General features: G+C 44.1%; 1 protein-coding gene across 3 annotated transcripts in view; it reads left to right on the plus strand.

Moving 5' to 3' along the window:
- The first annotated feature begins 1,510 nt into the window (after positions 1 to 1,510).
- The window catches only part of LOC118400850 (capping protein, Arp2/3 and myosin-I linker protein 2-like), a 35,431-nt gene continuing 15,270 nt past the window's right edge, over positions 1,511 to 21,671 (plus strand). The window contains exons 1-8 of one of the 3 annotated variants that reach the window (XM_052474976.1): positions 1,534 to 2,434; positions 2,555 to 2,651; positions 2,749 to 2,806; positions 13,384 to 13,531; positions 13,766 to 13,853; positions 14,208 to 14,260; positions 15,557 to 15,636; positions 15,732 to 15,922. In XM_052474976.1, coding sequence (XP_052330936.1) covers positions 13,470 to 13,531; positions 13,766 to 13,853; positions 14,208 to 14,260; positions 15,557 to 15,636; positions 15,732 to 15,922 — 474 coding nt within the window. In that variant the 5' untranslated portion in view covers positions 1,534 to 2,434; positions 2,555 to 2,651; positions 2,749 to 2,806; positions 13,384 to 13,469. Of the gene's footprint in view, positions 2,435 to 2,554; positions 2,652 to 2,748; positions 2,807 to 13,383; positions 13,532 to 13,765; positions 13,854 to 14,207; positions 14,261 to 15,556; positions 15,637 to 15,731; positions 15,923 to 21,671 lie in introns of all 3 variants that reach the window. The other 2 variants (XM_052474975.1, XM_052474974.1) reach the window with 2 other exon arrangements.

Raw genomic sequence — 21,671 nt, forward strand, 5'->3', positions numbered from 1 at the left:
GACAGGATATGCATGCTAATTGATACTGATATGTGACAGGATATGCATGCTAATTGATACTGATATGTGACAGGATATGCATGCTAATTGATACTGATATGTGACAGGATATGCATGCTAATTGATACTGATATGTGACAGGATATGCATGCTAATTGATACTGATATGACTTAATGATGCAGGAGGAATCTCAGTCAGAGTAATATAATTACTCCATAGTACAGTATTGAATTGAGTTGTTCAGTAGATGGTTTTGGCTCTAGAGGGCCATAGCACTCAATAGCTTCATATCTCTTCCTGTCAGAACCTGTTTATGTTCCTTTCAGGGACAAATGCTGTGTCTAACCTGGACTTGAGTGGAAATGACTGCCCTCTGGATGCTGTAAGTGACCTCTAACATTTTACTTCTGGTCATGACAATAAACATAATCAGTCTCTGTAATCTTTGTTCATTTGAAAATGAATATGCATGTTTGTGCCAATGTGAAATAATGCACTTTACATCCCCAACTTACTTCTCCCCCTAGCTGTTTGTATCTCTGTCAGCATGCTTCTTCTCCAAGCTGGCTCACCTCAACCTGTCCACGGACCCCTTCTCACACAGGTGAGAACCCTGCTTTCCATTATATATCTTGACCGGTGTTGTCAGACCCAACGCTAACCTCTTTCTGTCCCCATGAAGTTGAGGGAGGTGACAAGGACTGTAATGGAGTAAGAGCTCTGAGCTGTGGGACTGCTAGGAACCAGACTACCCCCAGAGTGGCTCTCAGGTGAACACTGACGGAATGCTATACCAGGAAATGTCTACGTGATACATGTCAAACAGAATGTGAAGCCTACTTATAGCACTGGATTATAGTGTATAATACTGTATGTTTTTGCATTTTGATTTACACATGTATACAGCTGTTTGATACACATATTTTCTGTCTTTTATGCAGATTGTTGTTGCAGGGTCTGGCCAGAAGTAAGTACTCATCTGTGTGGGAGGGAGCTAGACCTGAGCGGCTGTGAGGTAGACGCACGCACGCACGCACGCACGCACGCACGCACGCACGCACGCACGCACGCACGCACGCACACACACACACACACACACACACACACACACACACACACACACACACACACACACACACACACACACACACACACACACACACACACACACACACACACACACACACACTATGTGTTTGCATTTTGGGCATTGACTGGGGACATTGCCCTGTGTAGGGTGCCATCTTTCGGATGGGCTGTTAAACAGGTGTCCCGACTCTCTGTGGTCACTAAAGATCCCATAGAATTTATCATAAGAGTAGGGGTATTAACCCCGGTGTCCTGGCTAATTTCCCAATCTGGATAAGAGCGTCTGCTAAATGGCTCAAATATCAAATGTAATGTGTATTATGTGTCCAGCTGAGGTCTGCTGGAGCCCAGATGATACAGGAGCACATCTTTGAAGCCAAGGCCATCAGCATTCTGGACCTCTCTGACAATGGTACGATACCAAACCCACCCCTTATCTCTCTCTCTCTCTCTCTCTGGAGAGGTGTGGGTTAGATGGAGAGAGATGGAGAGCGCACAGACGGGTGGTGTCTGTGGGCTAGGTGGTGGTGCCAACCAGCAGGTGATAAATCACGCACCATTCATATCACGTAACAGAGAGGGAGACAATGTGTTCCTCGTGGGACGATCCCCTGCTCTCTAGCACAATGAGGAGATCTCAGGAATCAGCCCATGGATGAGGGGAGGTGGTTAGATTGAATGTTCTGGGAACTGTCCAGGGAGTCTCCATAGGGGGCATCATTAAGAGAAAGAAAACTCCACTTGAATAGAGTATTTTCCACATATTTCTATCTAGGAATCTCAGAGAGCAACCGAATGCCGAGGAAATGTATATTCAGGGGATAAGAAAACAGGTGTTTTTCGATGAATAACCCTTTTTCTGCATCATTATAACTTACCATTATTTTTTGGATATACCAATAGAAAATGAAAAATATGTTTGACCTCTCTCAACCCTTGTTCTGGAAATACAGCAGAGCCAATAAAATGCTTGACCGCTGACAGGACCTCAAATCAGGCCATGTTATTTCTGGAGCAGGTAGACAAGTGCAGGCAGGGTTCCCAGCTTCCCACAGACAGTCCTCCATGCAGCACTGAGCAGCAAAGCCAGACATGTCAGTGTCAGTCAGAATAGACACAGCACTGCTGGGACACTGATGCTCCAACATCCAGCACCTGCGTGTCTGCCAACCCACTTCCTCGTCCCTCACTTCTGGGGATCGTACCACTGACGTCACACTGACTGGAACAAAGACTATAATGGCTCCCTGCTTCCTTCTACACCAGCCAGCGGTTCATATATAGAGACCATTCGTTTTCATGGGGAATGCAACTGTCAAAAAGCTCCAGGGAATCCTAATTTGTGTATGTATGACAAAATAGGCTCAACATGATTGAATTGAGCTGACTTGAAAAGATAGCTTCTTCAAAGCATATAGAAAGACAGACAGAGAAAGTAACAAATATACATCTATCTATCCTCAGGTTTTGAGAGTGACATGGTAACCATGGTGCTGTCCATCGGACACAGGCACTCCATCCGCGATCCGGCTTTGGGACTCAACTTTGCCATGAAGTCCAGGTGAATAGATTGTTCTGTCACGCCCACTGTGTTTTCTATCCATCTATCTACTGTATATCCATCAACCGTCCCTCTCTCTCTCTCTCTCTCTCCACAGAGCTCTAATAACAAACGTCCTACAGCGTATCGTCCAACTCATGCAGGAGGAGGAGTGTGTGAGTGTTCAATCTTGTCCTTTGAGTGACAAACTCACTTATTTACATTCTTTCATGTGTCATATCTCAAACACTTAACTTTCCTGTGTACCATGTGTAATTATAATCATTTGAGGGGTGCTTATATTTGTCTTGTTCCACATGCGTGTAATGGAAATGTTGTTGTTGTTGTTGCATATCCCAACTCCTCCTGAGACACCCTCAGGGAGTGGGATTACGGCCAGGGTCGCTATTGTACAGCGCCCCTGGAGCAATTAGGGTTAACCTCTTGGAACACTAGGGGCAGTATTTCATTTTTGGATGAAAAAACGTTCCCGTTTTAAACAAGATATTTTGTCACGAAAAGATGCTCGACTATGCATATAATTGACAGCTTTGGAAAGAAAACACTTTGACGTTTCCAAAACTGCAAAGATATTATCGGTGAGTTTTCCATTGTCTCCTTATATGGCTGTGAATGCGCCCTGAACGAGCCTACACGTTCTGCCGTTTCCCCAAGGTGTCTGCAGCATTGTGACGTGTTTGTAGGCATATCATTGGAAGATTGGCCATAAGAGACTACATTTACCAGGTGTCCGCCCGGTGTCCTTTGTCGAAATTGGTGCGTAATCTTCAGCTGCACGCATTCATCCATGTGATTCAGAGGAGAGAGGAGACTTCCACGAACGATATATCATCAAAGAGATATGTGAAAAACACCTTGAGGATTGATTCTAAACAACGTTTACCATGTTTCAGTCGATATTATGGAGTTAATTTGGAAAAAAGTTTGGCGTTTTGATGACTGAATTTTTGTTTTTTTTTGGTAGCCAAACGTGACGAACAAAACGGAGCGATTTCTCCTACACAAAGAATCTTTCAGGAAAAACTGAACATTTGCTATCTAACTGAGAGTCTCCTCATTGAAAACATCCAAAGTTCTTCAAAGGTAAATTATTTTATTTGAATGCTTTTCTTGTTTTTGTGAAAATGTTGCCCGCTGAATGCTAACGCTAAATGCTACGCTAGCTATCAATACTCTTACACAAATGCTAGTTTTGCTATGGTTGAAAAGCATACTTTGAAAATCTGAGATGACAGTGTTGTTAACAAAAGGCTAAGCTTGAGAACTAGCATATTTATTTAATTTCATTTGCGATTTTCATGAATAGTTAACGTTGCGTTATGGTAATGAGCTTGAGGCTGTATTCACGATCCCGGATCCGGGATGGCTAGAATGAAGAGGTTTTAAGTGTCTTGCTCAAGGGCACGGCGACAGATACATTATTTTACCTTGTCGGCTCCGGTATTCAAACCAGCAACCCTTCTGTTACTGACCAAACAACCCTTCTGTTACTGCCGCCCCAGCTACCTGTTATTAACCTGTTCTAATAAGCTGTCGTAAACAACCATTGACTTAAACATCAGCTTAACTCTCACATCACATTCATCTCCTAGCCTCTGACAACAACAGTATATCCCAGTCTCCTTTACCCTCTCCTCAGTAGATATCCCTGCTCCTCTTATATTTTGACCCTGGCTCTCCAACTGCCCCGGCCTCTTCTCCAGTGGTGTCCCATTCTCTGTAATAGTTGGAGGCTCTGTGGAGGCACAGTCCTCAGGGACGTCGCCCTGAGTGAAAACAATACTTTTAATTACCCAGAATCCTTCTCCAGTGAGACGCGGCCTGCCTCAGTAATTACACACTGAGCAGCTTAAACTCTTACAGTATACAAGGCTCATTAAAACAGGCAGCCATTTTCTCTCAGAGTATCAAAGAGCCCTCTTATATCTGAGATGGAGATGTCAGGGTGAAGTTCATGTAACCAACTGAAGTTCTTTCAGGCCTAAGCTCTGGGCTCTTATTGGATGGAGCTCTGGCTCAGATCAAATCAAATGTTATTAGTCACATGCGCCGAAATGCTTACTTACGAGCTCCTTATCAACAATGCAGATAAGAATAAGAGATAAAAGTAACAAGTAATTAACGAGCAGCAGTGAAATAACAACAGTGAGACTATATGCAGGGGGTTACCGATACAGAGTCAATGTGCCGGGGCATCGGTTAGTTGAGGTAGTATGTACAATACATGTAGGTATAGTTATTAAAGTGACTATGCATAGATGACAACAGTGAGTAGCAGTGGTGTAAAGGGGGGCACTGCAAATAGTCTGGGCAGCCATGTGACTAGATGTTCAGGAGTCTTATGGTTTGGGGTTAGAAGCTGTTCAGAGGCCTCTTGGACCTAGACTTGGCACTCCGGTATCGCTTGCCGTACGGTAGCAGAGAGAGCAGTCTATGACTAGGGTAGCTGGAGTCTTTGACCATTTTTAGGGCCGTCTCCTAGAGATGAACGCACTTTGGTGCGAAAAGAGCAACAGCAAAGGACCTTGTGAAGATGCTGGAGTAAACAGGTACAAAAGTATCTATATCCACAGTAAAACAAGTCCTATATCGACATAACCTGAAAGGCCTTTCAGCAAGGAAGGAGCCACTGCTCCAAAACCGGCATATAAAAGCCAGACTACGGTTTGCAACTGGGGACAAAGATCGTACTTTTTGGAGAAATGTCCACAGGTCTGATTAAACAAAAATAGAACTGTTTGGCCATAATGACAATTGTTAAATTTGGAGGAAAAATGGGGAGGCTTGCAAGCCAAAGAACACCATCCCAACCGTGAAGCACGGGGGTGGCAGCATCATGTTGTGGGGGTGCTTTGTGGGCAGAACTGAAAAAGCATTTTCGAGCAAGGAGGCTTACAAACCTGACTCAGTTACACCAGCTCTGTCAGGAAGAATGGGACAAAATTCACCCAACTTATTGTGGGAAGCTTGTGGAAGGCTACCTGAAACGTTTAACCCACGTTAAACAATTTAAAGGTAATGCTACCAAAAACTAAGTGTATGTAGACTTCTGACACACTGGGAATGTGATGAAAGAAATAAAAGCTGGAATAAATCATGCTCTCTACTATTATTCTGACATTTCACATTCTTAAAATAAAGTGGTGATCCTAACTGACCTAAGACAGGGATTTCTCACTAGGATTAAATGTCAGGAATTGTGAAAAACTGAGTTTAAAATGTATTTGGCTAAGGTGTATGTAAACGTCCGACTTCATGTATGTGTATAATCTGTATGTATGAGGATCTGTTCCTTTCCCATATTCCTTACTTTCTGGTACATTTGCCTCTGACAGGTGATATATTATAAATTGCTGTTTATATCTTTACTATTTTTTATTGCATTTTACCCTCGAAGTATGATTGAATTGTTTTATATTTCCTTAGAGACTGAAAGTAGTGTTAGGTTCAAGCTGTTTGTGTATGAGAAGTGTCATTATTTAGTGTACTGTAGGAATGTGTGGTCCCAATAAGTCAAGGCCTCTCCTGACTGATAACAAGTCTTCTGATATGGACAGAGAAATCCTGGTTGATGGAAAAGTACTGAAGTACATATTTTTGGAAGTGAGGGGGTGAGAGCTAAGGGTGGAAGTACAGACTGCGCTGTATTGAATGTATGTATTCAGCTGTTACATCTTCTCGGAGTAAACATTTGAAACGTCACTCGTAGTTTTGGGCTATGTATGATAAATATGGTATATTGAGATGTGGGTCTTCTTATGACAGGGACAGTAAAAGTCATCCTGCGTCTCTGTCTGACTCATCCTGTCCCAGCTGGTTCAGGGTCTCTGACAGAGGTTACGGGAGTGTGTCCTACCTTTAAACCCCTGCAATGTACAGTACAGGAAGTGCAGTCAGACATTTTGGCTGCAGAGGAAGTGCTTTGTAATGCTGAGACCTCCTTCACGGTAAGGTTTCCTTGATCCTTGAGTCTCATATAATAGATTTGTGATTGTTGGCTAGATTGACAATGTATATCTGTGTAACATAGGCCTAATGAGGAACTCATTTGAGGATGGTGAAACATAATACATTGGTGTTCATCCTCTACCTATTAAAAAACATGATCTGGCGCACACACATAATTATTTTATGCAGAGGTGCTGACTAACGATGAATAAACTCTATTTTTATAGCTTAGAGTCGCACATGCTATATATAAACTCCCAGTAATTTATTGGGTAAATCACCAATGTTTCGACATCACTGTGCCTTCTTCAGGGTAAAGTCATGAGTGCTTGAACCAGGTTATGTAGACAAACAGTGCAATTAGTGCAACCAATGACAATAGTGAGGGGTGTGTCATAATTACGTTAATTAGAATGAATTGAGTGAAATTGTTTAAAAAAACAATAGGTTATAGCATATATAATATATTAGGCTATTATCATATGGAAACATAATTAAATATTGTACATAATATTAGCACCAGCATGCAGTTTTTTTATTCAATTTCACATATATATTTCATTGTTTCCTATTTCATGAAAACAGTTTGTTACATGTAATCTTTTGGTTCAACAATAATTCATAATAAGCATCATCAACAGGGGGAACATATTACAGTGGGGCAAAAAAGTATTTAGTCAGCCACCAATTGTGCAAGTTCTCCCACTTAAAAAGATGAGGCCTGTAATTTTCATCATAGGTACAGTTCAACTATGACAGACAAAATGAGAAAAAATAAATCCTGAAAATCACATTGTAGGATTTTTAATGAATTTATTTGCAAATTATGGTGGAAAATAAGTATTTGGTCACATACAAACAAGCAAGACTTCTGGCTCTCACAGACCTGTAACTTCTTTAAGAGGCTCCTCTGTCCTCCACTCGTTACCTGTATTTATGGCAACTGTTTGAACTTGTTATCAGTATAAAAGACACCTGTCCACGACCTCAAGCAGTCACACTCCAAACTCCACTATGGCCAAGACTAAAGAGCTGTCAAAGGACACCAGAAACAAAATTGTAGACCTGCACCAGGCTGGGAAGACTGAATCTGCAATAGGTAAGCAGCTTGGTTTGAAGAAATCAACTGTGGGAGCAATTATTAGGAAATGGAAGACATACAAGACCACTGATAATCTCCATCGACCTTGGGCTCCACACAAGATCTCACCCCGTGGGGTCAAAATTATCACAAGAACGGTGAGCAAAAATTCCAGAACCACACGGGGCGACCTAGTGAATGACCTGCAGAGCTGGGACCAAAGTAACAAAGCTTACCATCAGTAACACACTACGCTGCCAGGGCCTCAAATCCTGCAGTGCCAGACGTGTCCCCCTGCTTAAGCCAATACATGTCCAGGCCCGTCTGAAGTTTGCTAGAGAGCATTTGGATGATCCAGAAGAAGATTGGGAGAATGTCATATGGTCAGATGAAACCAAAATAGAACCTTTTGGAAAAACTCAACTCGTCGTGTTTGGAGGACAAAGAATGCTGAGTTGCATCCAAAGAACACCATACCTACTGTGAAGCATGGGGGTGGAAACATCATGCTTTGGGGCTGTTTTTCTGCAAAGGGACCAGGACGACTGATCCATGTAAAGGAAAGAATGGTCTAATGCTCTAGAGGAGATCTGCACGGAGGAATGGGCCAAAATACCAGCAACAGTGTATGAAAACCTTGTGAAGACTTACAGAAAACGTTTGACCTCTGTCATTGCCAACAAAGGGTATATAACAAAGTATTGAGATAAACTTTTGTTATTGACCAAATACTTATTTTCCATTTGCAAATAAATTCATTAAAAATCCTACAATGTGATTTTCTGGATTTTTCTTTCTCAATTTTTGTCTGTCATAGTTGAAGTGTACCTCTGATGAAAATTACAGGCCTCTCTCATCTTTTTTAAGTAGGAGAACTTGCACAATTGGTGTCTGACTAAATACTTTTTTGCCCCACTCTAGGTGTATGCTGAAAAGCTGTAGAAAGAATACAAATGTATAAGATTGGTTCATAAAGAGAGAATTGTTCATAAGAAGGACCTGAGATCAAAGTCAATATTCACATTTACATTTACATTTAAGTCATTTAGCAGACCAAATATTCAGACCACAAGGGGACAATGTTTTTAGACAGGATATCCAGTAAGCCTCCCTTTGTAGTAGTAGCATCTCCATATTGCCTCTCCTTGATAGAGCAACATGCTCAATGCCTGTATATTTGAGGGAGGAGATAGGATGGTTAGCTTCAACAAAGTGAGCTGCTAATGGATAATCAATGTTCTTACATGTAATTGAGCCGCGGTGTTCAGCTATGCGTTGTTTTAATTATCTTTTTGTTTGTCCTACGTATACTTTCCCACATGAACAGGTGATGAGATTGATTACTCTCTTGGTCTTGCATGAGATGATACCCCTAACTGGGATTTTTCAACCTGTATGCAGGTGTCTGAAGAAGGATGTTTTTATAATGCTGTTGCACTGTGCGCATGAGCCACATTTGTAGTTCCCATTTGGAATGGGTGTCAAGAGTGAGCTCAGGGGGCATGTTAGCTTGGCGAGATCTATCTCCAATAGTGAAACCACGTTTGTAGACCACCAGTGGGGGTTTCTTGAAGAGGTGTGCGATTCTTTTTGTTGTTGTTGATTTGCAAAATATGCCAGTGCCTTTCAGGATTGCTTTAATTTTCTTTGAACACTTGGTGTACTTGATGCAAAAGACTGTTGTGTTGTTTTTCTTTTTTGGTTGAGTTTTTAGTAATTCCTCTCTTGGTTTTTGAGATATTTTCATCATTGCAGCATCAAGAGTTTTGTTCTTGTAGCCTCTCATGTTTTAGCATCATCCTCTAGCTATTGCCTTCACTTCATGAGCTGGGGAGGACACCCTCTAGAGGTGTAATGCTGCAGCATTTACTGATTGACTGCCAAAACAATTACTGCTATTTCTAAGTCTTATTGTTTGTGTACAGTGTTTATGAGTAGCATCAATATGCATCAGTCACCAACCACACAGATGACTATCACCAGTCAGCAAATTAGAAGAGACATACCTAAAACTATTGCTGCAACACATGATAGGAAAATACTCATGAGAGGTCATCCAGGTGAGTCTCCCAGGTGACTGGTGTCAAATCAAATAAAACTTTGTCACATGCGCCGAAAATAACAAATGTAGACCTTACCATGAAATGCTTACTTACAAGCCCTTAACCAACAGTGCAGTTCAAGAAGAGTTCAGAAAATATTTACCAAATAAAATAAAATAAAAATTATAAAAAGTAACACAATAACATAACGGTAATGAGGCTATATACATGGGGAGTCAGTGTGCGGAGGTGCTGGTTAGTCGAGGTAATTTGTACATGTAGGCAGGGGTGAAGTGATTATGCATAGATAATTAACAGCGAGTAGCAGCAATATACAAAACAAATGGGAGGGGGGTCAATGTAATAGTCCAGTGGCGATTTGATTCATTGTTCAGCAGTCTACTGGCTTTGGGGTAGAAGCTGTTAAGGAGCCTTTTGGTCCTAGACTTGGCGCTCCGGTACCGCTTGCCGTGCGGTAGCAGAGAAAACAGTCTATGACTTGGGTTGCAGGAAGCTTGACCCCAGTGATGTACTGGGCCATACGCACTACCCTCTGTAGCGCCTTATGGTCAGATGCAGATGCCAGTTCTCTGACCTCCTCCCTATAGGCTGCCTCATCGTTGTCGGTGATCAGGCCTATCACTGTTGTGTCGTCAGCAAACTTAATGATGGTGTTGGAGTTGTGTTTGGCCATGCAGTCGTAGGTGAACAGGGAGTACAGGAAGGGACTAATTACACACCCCTGAGTGGCCCCAGTGTTGAGGATCAGCATGGCAGACGTCTGTTGCCCACCCTTACCATCTGGGGGCGGCCCGTCAGGAAGTCCAAGATCCAGTTGCAGAGGCAGGTGTTTAGTACCAGGGTCCTTAGCTTAGTGATGAGCTTTGAGGGCAGTATGGTGTTGAATGCTGAGCTGTAGTCAATGAACAGCATTCTCTCGTAGGTGTTCCTTTGGTCCAGGTGGGAAAGGGCAGTGTGGAGTGCGATTGAGATTGCATCATCTGTGGATTTGTTGGGGCAGTATGCGAATTGGAGTGGGTATAGGATGCTGTTGATGTGAGCCATGACCAGTCTTTCAAAGCACTTCATGGCTACCGATGTGAGTGCTACGGGGAGGTAATCATTTAGGCAGGTTGCCTTCGCTTCCTTGGGCACAGGGACTATGGGGGTCTGCTTGAAACATGTAGGTATTACAGACTCAGTCAGGGAGAGGTTGAAAATGTCAGTGAAGAGACTTGCCAGTTGGTCCGCGCATGCTTTTAGTACACGTCCTGGTAATCCATATGGCCCTGCGGCTTTGTGAATGTTGACCTGTTTAAAAGGTCTTGCTCACATCGTCACAGTCATATTACAGTCATACAGAACAGCTGGTGCTCTCCTGTAGGCTTCAGTGTTGCTTGCCTCGAAGCGAGCATAAAAGGCATTTAGCTTGTCTGGTAGACTCGCGTCACTGGGCAGCGCACGTCTGGGTTTCCCTTTGTGGTCCGTAATAGTTTTCAGGCCCTGCCACATCTGACGAGCATCAGAGCTGGTGTAGTAGGATTCAATCTTAATCCTGTATTGACACTTTGCATGTTTGATGGTTCGTCTGCGGGCATAGCGGGTTTTCGTATAGGCGTCCTTGAAAGCGTCAGCTCTAGCCTTTAGCTCGATGCGGATGTTGCCTGTAATCCATGGCTTCTGGTCGGGATATGTACGTACAGTCACTGTGGGGACGACCTCATCGAATCACTTATTGATGAAGCCGATGACAGGTGTTGTACTCAATGCCATTGGATGAATCCTGGAACATATTCCGGTCTGTGCTAGCAAAACAGTCCTGTAGTGTAGCATTCGCGTCATCTGACCACTTCCATATTGAGGGAGTCACTGGTGCTTCCTGCTTTAGTTGTTGCTTGTCAGCAGGAATCAAGAGGATTGATTTATGGTCGGATATTCCAAATGGAGGGCGGGGGAGAACTTTGTATGCATCTCTGTGTGTGGAGTAAAGGTAGTTGTTACGCATTCCTCAATTCCCCATAGAGTGAAAGAGGTATGTGTTTGTAGGTACGGGTAAGGATGACAGAGTCAGAGAATATGACCTTTTACCATGTTAAGGAAATAAATTCCCAGTAATGTGGGGAAAAGGGGCTGGACAGAACCAAAGCAAAGAAAGTAAAAGTTAGAGTCCCCTCTCCTACCTTACCTGCCTACCCACTACTTACCTAACCTTAACGCCATCTGGCGCGAACCAAAATACAGGGGTTGGTCCGCCCAGGTCTTACCTAGTGTGCATAGACGGAGTACATACTACGGGTATATGTATGCCCGCAGGCCTCTTGCCTAAGCACTCCCAAGGTGTCTTCCCCTTCCCCCCTGGGAACAAATGACACAGAATAATACAAACTTAAAGTGAACAATTTCACTAATTAAAAACACTGAGTCCCATTGGCACACACGTACCTCAGAAGTAGCAGCTACAAAATACTTTCAACAAAACTGTCTCTGATCAACAATCAACACAGGACATCCAAGAAGCCCTCTCTTCTAACAAAGGAACACTGACTTTTAAAGCTGTCGCAGTAATTGCCGACAGCTGTATCCCCTAACGAGAGGGCGGGATCAGAGCTCCAATCTACAATGGGGCCGACCAATCAGCTGCTTGGGGGAATCCAGGAAGCCATTTCCTGAAATACACACATACATATCCACAAACTCATAACACAGAAACTGGGGAACGTAACAGTCGTCTAGAGTTTTTATTCCTCTGGTTGCACATGTTGGTAAAAATTTCAACTTAAAACTGATTTAAGTTTGCCTGTATGTCCCCGGACAATAGAAGCACTGCTTCTGGATGAGCATTTTCTTCTTTTCTTCTTTGCTTATGGCCTATAGAGTTGGTTGAGTGTGGTCTTAGTGCCAGCATCGGTCTGTGGTGGTAAATAGACAGCTACGAATAATATAGATGAGAACTCTCTTGGTAGATAGTGTGGTCTACAGCTTATCATAAGGTACTCTTCCTCAGGCGAGTAATACCTCGAGACTTCTTTAATATTAGACATCGCGCATCAGCTGTTATTGACAAAAAGACACACACCCCCACCCCTCATCTTACCAGACGTAGCTTCTCTGTTCTGCCGGTGCAATAAAAATCCCTCCAGCTCTATATTATCCGTGTCGTCGTTCTGCCACGACTCGGTGAAACATAGGATATTTCAGTTCTTAATGTCCCGTTGGTATGATAATATTAATCGTAGGACATCCATTTTATTTTCCAATGATTGCATGTTAGCAAGTAGAATTGATGGCAATGGGAGTTTCCTCGCTCACCTACGGATTCTCAAAAGGCAGCCCGATCTGCGTCCTCTTTTCTTCCGTCTTTTCTTCACCCAAATGACGTGGATCTGGTCCTGTTCCCGGAAGAGCAGTATATCTATCTCGTCGGACTCGTTAAAGGAAAAAGCTTTTTCCAGTTCATGGTAAGTAATCCCAGTTCTAATGTCCAGAAGTTATTTTCGGTCATAAGAGACGGTAGCAGCAACATTATGTACAAATAAAGTTTAAAAATAATTTACAAACAACGCAAAAAAACAGAATGAAATAGCTAAATTGATTATGGGCATGTAAAACGTCTGCCATCCTCTTCGGGCGCCATTTTATCTATATGCCCTGTGTGTTCCAGAAGCTGGCTCAGGCCTTGCTACAGGCAGCCCAGACTCTCTGTCCCAGGATCACACACAGGTCAAGCTGGCTGACTATGTGGCTAAGATGTCCAGACAGACAGACCTCTTCATCCGGGACACCCTCAGACAGCACACAGGAGAGCTCAGGTAAACAGCTGAATATACACACATCCACCCTGACACAAAAACACAGCTTATGTAGAACACAAACGGTTACCTCATACACGATCTTTGTTGTTTTGTGTCACAATCATGTCATGCTCAATACTGTTAATTTTCCCCACCTAGGGGCCTCACACATATCTCATAAAGCTTACTGTAGTTGCTAATGGTTTACTTCTCCCCTCCCTTATTTATTTCTGCTTTTCACTCCTCTTTCAGTGAACTCAAACTGTCATTTAGTGTCTCCTTGGTGGAAAGTATCATTGATGAGGTTCTGCAGGACTTGTTTGTGGCTCAGCGGCAATTGGTGAGTTTGTTTTTTGTGTGAGTTGTGTGTGTTTGTGTGTTTGATTAGTATGACTGATCACCACCCTCCCCCACCTCAGAACCGTCATATGAGGGAGCAGACCAGAAGAAATGGCCGTTAATTTTAATTTTTTTAAACGTTTTAAATAGGTTTTGTGAATCTGTGCCCAGCTCCCTCAGCTAAAAGTAGTAGACCATGACTGCCCACTGGATGATGTAAAAGTTCTGACTAATATAAAACACACATATGCCACCATACTATACTGTATATGCCGAACCATTCTACCAGTCTACACAGTACCTACATGACCTGCATTAGTTCTTGTTTCTCCTATTCTCTTATTCTCCTCCACAGTATGCTCATGTCATTTGGAGGAACAGCTATCCGTCAAGCAACCTCAGTGAAAAGTAAGAACCAGGCTTGTCATAAGTATAATTAAGATTTATTGTAACAGACTATTTAGTTGGAAAGCTGGGAGTCTGGGATGAAACTAGGAAGATTAACATTGTAGGTTTGATGATTGGCTGCAGTCTGCTCCATAAAAATTGCCTCCGACCTGTGATGGCAGTAGCTACAATCTTCTGCCACTGTGATTAGCTTATAAAAAGGTTTCACCCAGAGTTCACAGTTGAAAGATCAGAGGTCGTGTCTGAACCATTGCATTATCCAGTTAGGAGTGAGCTCTATCAAAAGAGGGTCAGAAGGGCAGTAATATGAAAATAATGGAGCAGTCACAACAAAGAGGGAGATATTGTCTAGAGCCATATGGTTCTGGATTGCTCTGCTCAAATCCCCCTCGTGCAATGTCCTCATAAGTGCATTTTAAATCCGATTTAGAATCAGTCAAAATTTGTGTCAGTGTGCTACATGAAAAAAATTACGCTAAACTTTTTAACCCCTTGTCTGCTGAAAAACATGTTCAAAAAAGGCACTTATGTTTTACTGTGCATATGTTTTTGTGTTTGTATGTGTTTGTGTGTCATTGATGCAGTCTGGGACCCTAGAGGTGCTGTCCCTCAGTGTGTCTTAGGAGTTCCCCTTGTGACAATGCTGTGTCATGGTGCTGAAGGTTAAAGAACTCCATTGAAGGGGAGGGGTGTGTGTGTGTGTGTGGGGGGGGTTACTACTCTACCCCCAACAAAAGATAATCAGCAGTGCGGTGCGCTGCCTGTCCAATAAAAAGGGCTGTGGCTAACTGGAGCATGGCCGGGTTACTTTCAGACCACTGAGTCTCACTGGGGGGACAGGGATGGAGGGGTTGTGTACAATCATTACACAACCCCTCCCCCTCCGTTGGCTCTCTCTCTGTTTTGACGCTACCTGCGCTCTCTTTCACTACCATCTCTCTCCTTGTATTTTTATTTTGCTCTCTCTTGCTCCCTCTCTCTCTGTCTCTTTCTTGCTCCCTCCCTCTCTCTTCCATTGTTTAGATTCGGTGTTAAAGGCATCCATCTGATTCCTCTTCCATCCATATTTTCTGTCGCTTTGCTCTCTGCTTTTTTTCTTTGTCCTCTTTTCCTCTCCCTTTCTTCATCAACGCTCTCTCACCCACCATCCTTCTCTCTCTCCCATTCTATCTCACATCCCTTCTTAGTGTGATAACGGCACATTATAGTTAGTTGTCCTGTTTTTCCATGCATTCTATCACACACCCGGGGCCTGTGTAGGTTGGTACCATTCCCTCTCTCTGTCTCCCTCTGCAGGTCTCCTGGATGTAGACACGGAGCAGCAGGCGAGAGAGAGCATTTATTATCAGCAGGAAGTAGGAGGGGAGGTCTCAGGGGTAGGAGGGAGTGGGTGGGTGGGCGTTGTCGTCGACAACGTTATTGTCAGTCACAGTGGCAGGCCAGCTGAAACCTGAAGGTCCCTCCCACACAGGGAGGGAGGCGGATGCTGCCGCTGCTCTTGCTGCTGCCGCGGCTCTTAGCGACAGTGATCCCCGGCGCCCTGAGCCTGCACCTCCTCAGCCCCCTATGGACCTGCCCATCGAAGGCCACACACTGAGGCACTACACCCGCTCCAGGCCCAGACCCAACCGCCGGAACAGCAAGCCGCCCAGCAAGCCCCAGGTAAGAGGCAACACGACGATCACAGACCAAGGAGGATGGGGATGGAGGGAAGAAAGGGAGGGAGGCACAGCGAGAGGAAGAGAGGGGGGATGCAGGGAGAGGATAATTGTAGCAACAGAGCTGCTTTCTGAGAGAGGAATAGATGAGAAGGGATGGAGAGAAATAGAGAGATGAGGGGAGAAAAAAATCAGAGCAGAGCAGAGAGAATGTTGGAGGTAGAGCGAGAGAATGTTGGAGGTAGAGCGAGAGAATGTTGGAGGTAGAGCAGAGAGAATGTTGGAGGTAGAGCAGAGAGAATGTTGGAGGTAGAGCGAGAGAATGTTGGAGGTAGAGCGAGAGAATGTTGGAGGTAGAGCGAGAGAATGTTGGAGGTAGAGCGAGAGGATGTTGGAGGTAGAGCGAGAGAATGTTGGAGGTAGAGCGAAAGGATGTTGGAGGTAGAGCGAGAGAATGTTGGAGGTAGAGCAGAGAGAATGTTGGAGGTAGAGCAGAGAGAATGTTGGAGGTAGAGCAGAGAGAATGTTGGAGGTAGAGCAGAGAGAATGTTGGAGGTAGAGCGAGAGAATGTTGGAGGTAGAGCAGAGAGAATGTTGGAGGTAGAGCAGAGAGAATGTTGGAGGTAGAGCGAGAGAAAGCGAGGGAGAGGGAATAGGGGAGGGAAGCAGTGTTCTGATGGTGGTTCTCAGGTTATTGCAGCCACAGCAGCAGAGGCAGTGGCTTGCAGCGCTAGACATTCTCTCTCATCTCCATCTCCAGCCTCTTTCCCTCTCTCTGTCTATCTGATTCTATTTCACCGTCTTGTCAGTGCTGCTGATTTGGCTGTTGATGTGTTGAGGAGCCATTTCTGTGTGTTTTTTCCATATTTTCCCCTGCATTAACGATGGTCCCTGTGGTTCTCAGTAGTTGGGGTGGGAGCTGTCAGAACAGGGCAATGTCTTTCCATGCTGATTCTGGACGGCTCTGTTCTGCTCTGTGTGACTGCCGTATCATTCTTATTATTCATGTTTTTACATCAAGGTGGGCTCACCGGCTCTCCGCCCCTCCCCCCCTCCATGATCACTCTCCCGTCAATGCCTTTAGGACAATCACTCTTTTACGGTGGAATATTGTTTAAGATTGTCAATGGGAACTGGTCATGTGTCTTTGTTTGAATGTATGTATTCATTGTCGTGTTTGATTAAAATGTCCCACAAGTAGCAGCGGGTGCTCCGTGCTGATTGGTGGCAGTCTAGTGGTCTGTGTGTGTGTGTGTGTGTGGGTGTGGGTGTGTATGTGTTTTCCCCTGACACTGTCTGTTCTGCCAACTGATCAGACAGCTATCTCTCTGTTATGTGTGAAAAACAATGCTGCAGCCATCTTATAAGCAGAACTAGTTCAATATAAATGGCTGATATAAGGTGTTCTTTGTAACATTATATGTGTCTGTCTGTGTGTGTGTCTGTTTGCCTCCTGCCGTTGTCATTAGTGGTGCTACACTGGTGTTGTAGCGTGATTCATTCTTGTTATTGCAGGTAACACTGTACAATTGGGTTAATACCACATTAACCAGGTGTCTGTACCCACTGTGTTGTATTTACTGGCACACAGTGCCACCACATTGTTATATAGACTGTATTCAAGGTGCCCCCAATTGTGTATTTCTATATTTCCTGTGCTCTTGTCCCTGGTTACCTGTGTGTCTGTAACGCAATTGAAACAGCATATCCATTGCTGTTGTCCATGGTTACCTGTGCTCCTCTATAGTAATTGTTAGTGTGTTAAACCCTGTGTTTTTATCTGGGTCTCTGGGGTCAGTGTACATTCAGGCAGGACGGGCGACCAGCTCTGATCAGAGAGGACAACTCCACAGAGATAGCTTCGGCAGGATGAGAGGCAGAAAGAACCGCTTTACCCATCTATGGAATGGAAGAAGTGTGTTATGAGGCAGAATTCTTTATTTTTTTGTGTTTGCTTTTATTTATTTTTTTGCATGTGTATCGCAAGCAGGTTTATGCTATGTGAATGTTTCTAATGTGTGATAATGTAGGTAGTTGGCCTGGTGAAATATGGGGCGGTTGTTGGAGGGCTGCTGGCTGTGTTGACGGTGGAGAATGAAGGGTCTACAGGGTCTACTGTCACACTGCTGTAACACTCACTGTGATTGGTGGTGGTGGCACTGCACATTCTGCTGGGTCCGTAGCATTTGATTTTATTACATCTGTAGAGAAATGTAAGGTCATCTGCATTTGATTTTTTATAACGGCATAGCTACCTCCCCCTAAAACACCTTGCCTCCATGTTGCAGAGGCTACTAACTGATGTCGTCATCTGAGGTTTAATAAAAAGCTGGAGCTGGAGCACACCCAGATAAAATGATTTAGTGTAGAGGTGCTGACGAACTGGAAATAAACTGGAAGCTATATAAATAAAGAGTCATTGAGGTTTGGTCATAAACCATTCGCTTGCCATCACTCAGTGCTATGTTAAAGCCAAAACACAGCCAGTCTAGTGGTATATGAGGAATTGGACAGAGCCTGGCAGTTGAATTCTGCAAATGGTGGGAACTCCTACTGAATGATTCCCTGGGAATGTGTGGGAGATGATTCTTTGAAATCCAAGACCTCATATTATCAGACAGGACATGTCAGACCATATGTCAGAGATTTGTCTTCCATTTTCTGCTCTCCTTTTTATACGGTTAATTGACTATTATTAACTGGGTGTTTTGAGACCTGAATGCTGATTGGCTGACAGCCATGGTATATCAGACCACATACCACAGGTATAACAAAACATGTATTTTTACTGCTCTAATTACATTGGTAACCAGTTTATAATAGCAATAAGGCACCTCAGGGATTTGTGATATATGGCCAATGCACGACGCAGCTAAGGGCTGGCCATATACCACACCCCCTCTGACCTTATTGCTTAATTATAGAATTAGTGCGAGACATTATTGGATGACCAGAGCCCTATACCTACATAGACATGAACTGTAGTTGCGAAAAGTCCACCTATTCAGGTTCTATTTACCACAATAGACAATGCACTGCAAAGACAGTAAAGTCCTGCCCCCTTCTTCATTAGGGAGAAACCAATAGACACCCCCCTTCTACCTACCAGTCTATCAGCAATTTGTTTTTGCTGTACTAGATGTATTGTAACGGTTTTGACTTGAGGTTATTATTTATAGGGGTGCCAGGTAGGTTGTGCCTACCAGAGAAAACATTGGTTTCTCCTTTTAGTTTGGGTGGGAATGAGTCCCATCTGGTCCGTCAAGTCTACACCAATACAAAGGACTTATGTAAAAGTCAGGATGGAAATAAACTTTTCATAAACCCTTAAAACATTGGAAAGAACTTCAAAAACAACTATATTCTGTTGCGTATTAGCAACAACAATGATTACACACACACATATATTACACACACACATATAATAACATCACAATGAGTTCTGGTTCCTCCAGAAATGTCCTGTACCTCGGGCCTAAAAAGAGTCCTGCCCGGTAAAGGAGTTCAGTGAACTCAAGTGACTTTTGTCACACGATGTTTGTCCGTTCATTCCGTGGAGCGTAAACCCAGTTATTAAACATACAATCAATATAACAATTACTTTACCACAGAACTTTAAAGCGGATCAACTCTTAATTAAGTCCTCAACTACCACTAACTACACAAATCACAGTATACATCACATCCAAACAAATGAAATACCGTATACAAAAAGGTGGTAGTCAGTTGGTCAGTCAGACAATCCAATCCGCCAATAGATCTCCAGCGGAGAAAGGCCACGAAGAACGGAGAGGTGTAGTCCAGGGACGCAAAGAGTGGATCCGATCCTGGGTAAACTCTCTTAGGCTACAAAACACACGTTTAACGGCAACAAAACAAACGGAATAGAGAAGCTTCGGAACTGAGGGTTGAACACATCCTCATGCACGTCTCCATCACAACCCCACTTTCGTGCAGCTGATGCTGGCTATTTAATTGGGAATTAAAGGGAAAGCGCCCTATTGGAAGGAGCTGCACTGAGACGGTTCAGAAAAATTCAGGGCCGTCACACACCCCTCCCTGGAAAAAGCCGACCATTGCCCTGGAAGGCACATCTTGGTCGGGGAAACCGAGAAAGGTCTCCTCATCACTTTCCTCTACAAAAATATTCATTACTTTTTGGAGCTCACGCTCCTCAGCTGAGGAGTCACAGGCCTTAAGGTGCGAGACTTCTGGGTCTGGGAATCCGAGAAAAGTATCCTCACTATCCTCTTCAAAGATATCCAGGACCTTGCGGCGCTCAATCGCCTCCAATTCCTCAGCCGAGGGGTAACAGGCCTTAAGGCGTGAGACATGGACGATGCGCATATCTTCACCTGTGTCCTCTTTCACCACTCGGTAGTTCAAAGGGCCCATCTGCTCCACAATCCTATATGGTCCTTGCCATTTAGGAGCGAGCTTGGCCGAGAAGAATTGTTCAGCTTTCGAGTAAGGATGAGAGCGAAGCCACACCCGATCACGAAGCTGGAACTGCATGTCTCGTCTGTTCTTATCATAATTTCTCTTCTGCTTGAGTCGAGCCTGGATCATGTTCTTTGAGACAAGAGCTCTCAAGTCATGGAGATGGCCTACCTGGTCATAGCAAGCAGCGTCTGGAGTAAGCTGCTGGGGCTGTAGCACCATATCCAAGGGTCCTCGGAGAGGACGACTTAGGTTCAGCTCTGCAGGTGTGACTCCAGTGGACTCTTGCACAGCAGAATTCAGGGCAAATCGAAACTCGTGAAGGTGCTTGTCCCAGTGTTTGTGCTGGGTCCCTACATAGGAAGCAATCATTGTCTTCAAGGTTCGATTTACTCTCTCAGTGAGATTGGTCTGTGGGTGATAGGCCGTGGTCAACTTCTGCCTCAGGTTCCATCTTTGGCAGGTCTCCTCAAAGAGATCAGAGACAAATTGGGAACCTCGATCAGACAGGATGTAATCAGGCACTCCCCAGCGAGTCAGGATCTCTTTCGTAAGGATGTTAGAGACGGTCCTTGCTGTGGCCTGACGCAGGGAAAAAGAGTTCCACCCACTTTGAATAGTAATCAACAAAAACAAGTATGTACACATTCTGATTGGAGCTTCTAGGAAATGGACCCATCAAATCCACTCCTAACATTTCCCAAGGTCGGGTAACCACCGTTTGCTGCAACTTGCCAGCAGGCTTTCTACCTTCTGGTTTGTACATTTGACAAACCTGACAATTTCGGATGTGTGACTTCACATCCATGCTCAGATGTGGCCAGTAGAGTAACGCTTGCAACCGCTTGTAGGTTTTGAACCTGCCCAAATGACCAGCTAAGGGGTCTTCATGGAAATGTTGAAGCAGTTGTAGGCGTAGAGTGTCCGGTATGTACATTTGGTAGAGTGTTCTGTGAGGTAGTTGTACGACTCGGTAGACTTTATCTTCAATGATGGTCAGCTTTGTGGTAGGATTAACCATTTTTTCTCCATCTTCCAGGATAGTCTGGTACAAAGCCTGTACTTCTGGATCATCCTGTTGAGCTTTCCATATGGCCTCATCAGAGATGGGAAAGTCCGTTTTGGGCGAGTCTCGACTGCTTGACAGGACAGTAGCACATGTAAGATCAGGGCCACCGTTATCACAAGTAGGAGCTCTGGACAAGGCATCTGGAACAGTGTTGTATTTTCCTTTCCTGTATTCCACTGCAAATGTGAACTCTTGCAACCGTAGAGCCCATCTTATGAGTCTGGTGCTTGGTTTGTTGGTCTTG

This window comes from Oncorhynchus keta, chromosome 22 (assembly GCF_023373465.1).
Source record: "Oncorhynchus keta strain PuntledgeMale-10-30-2019 chromosome 22, Oket_V2, whole genome shotgun sequence".
In the NCBI taxonomy this organism is placed as follows: Eukaryota; Metazoa; Chordata; class Actinopteri; order Salmoniformes; family Salmonidae; genus Oncorhynchus; species Oncorhynchus keta.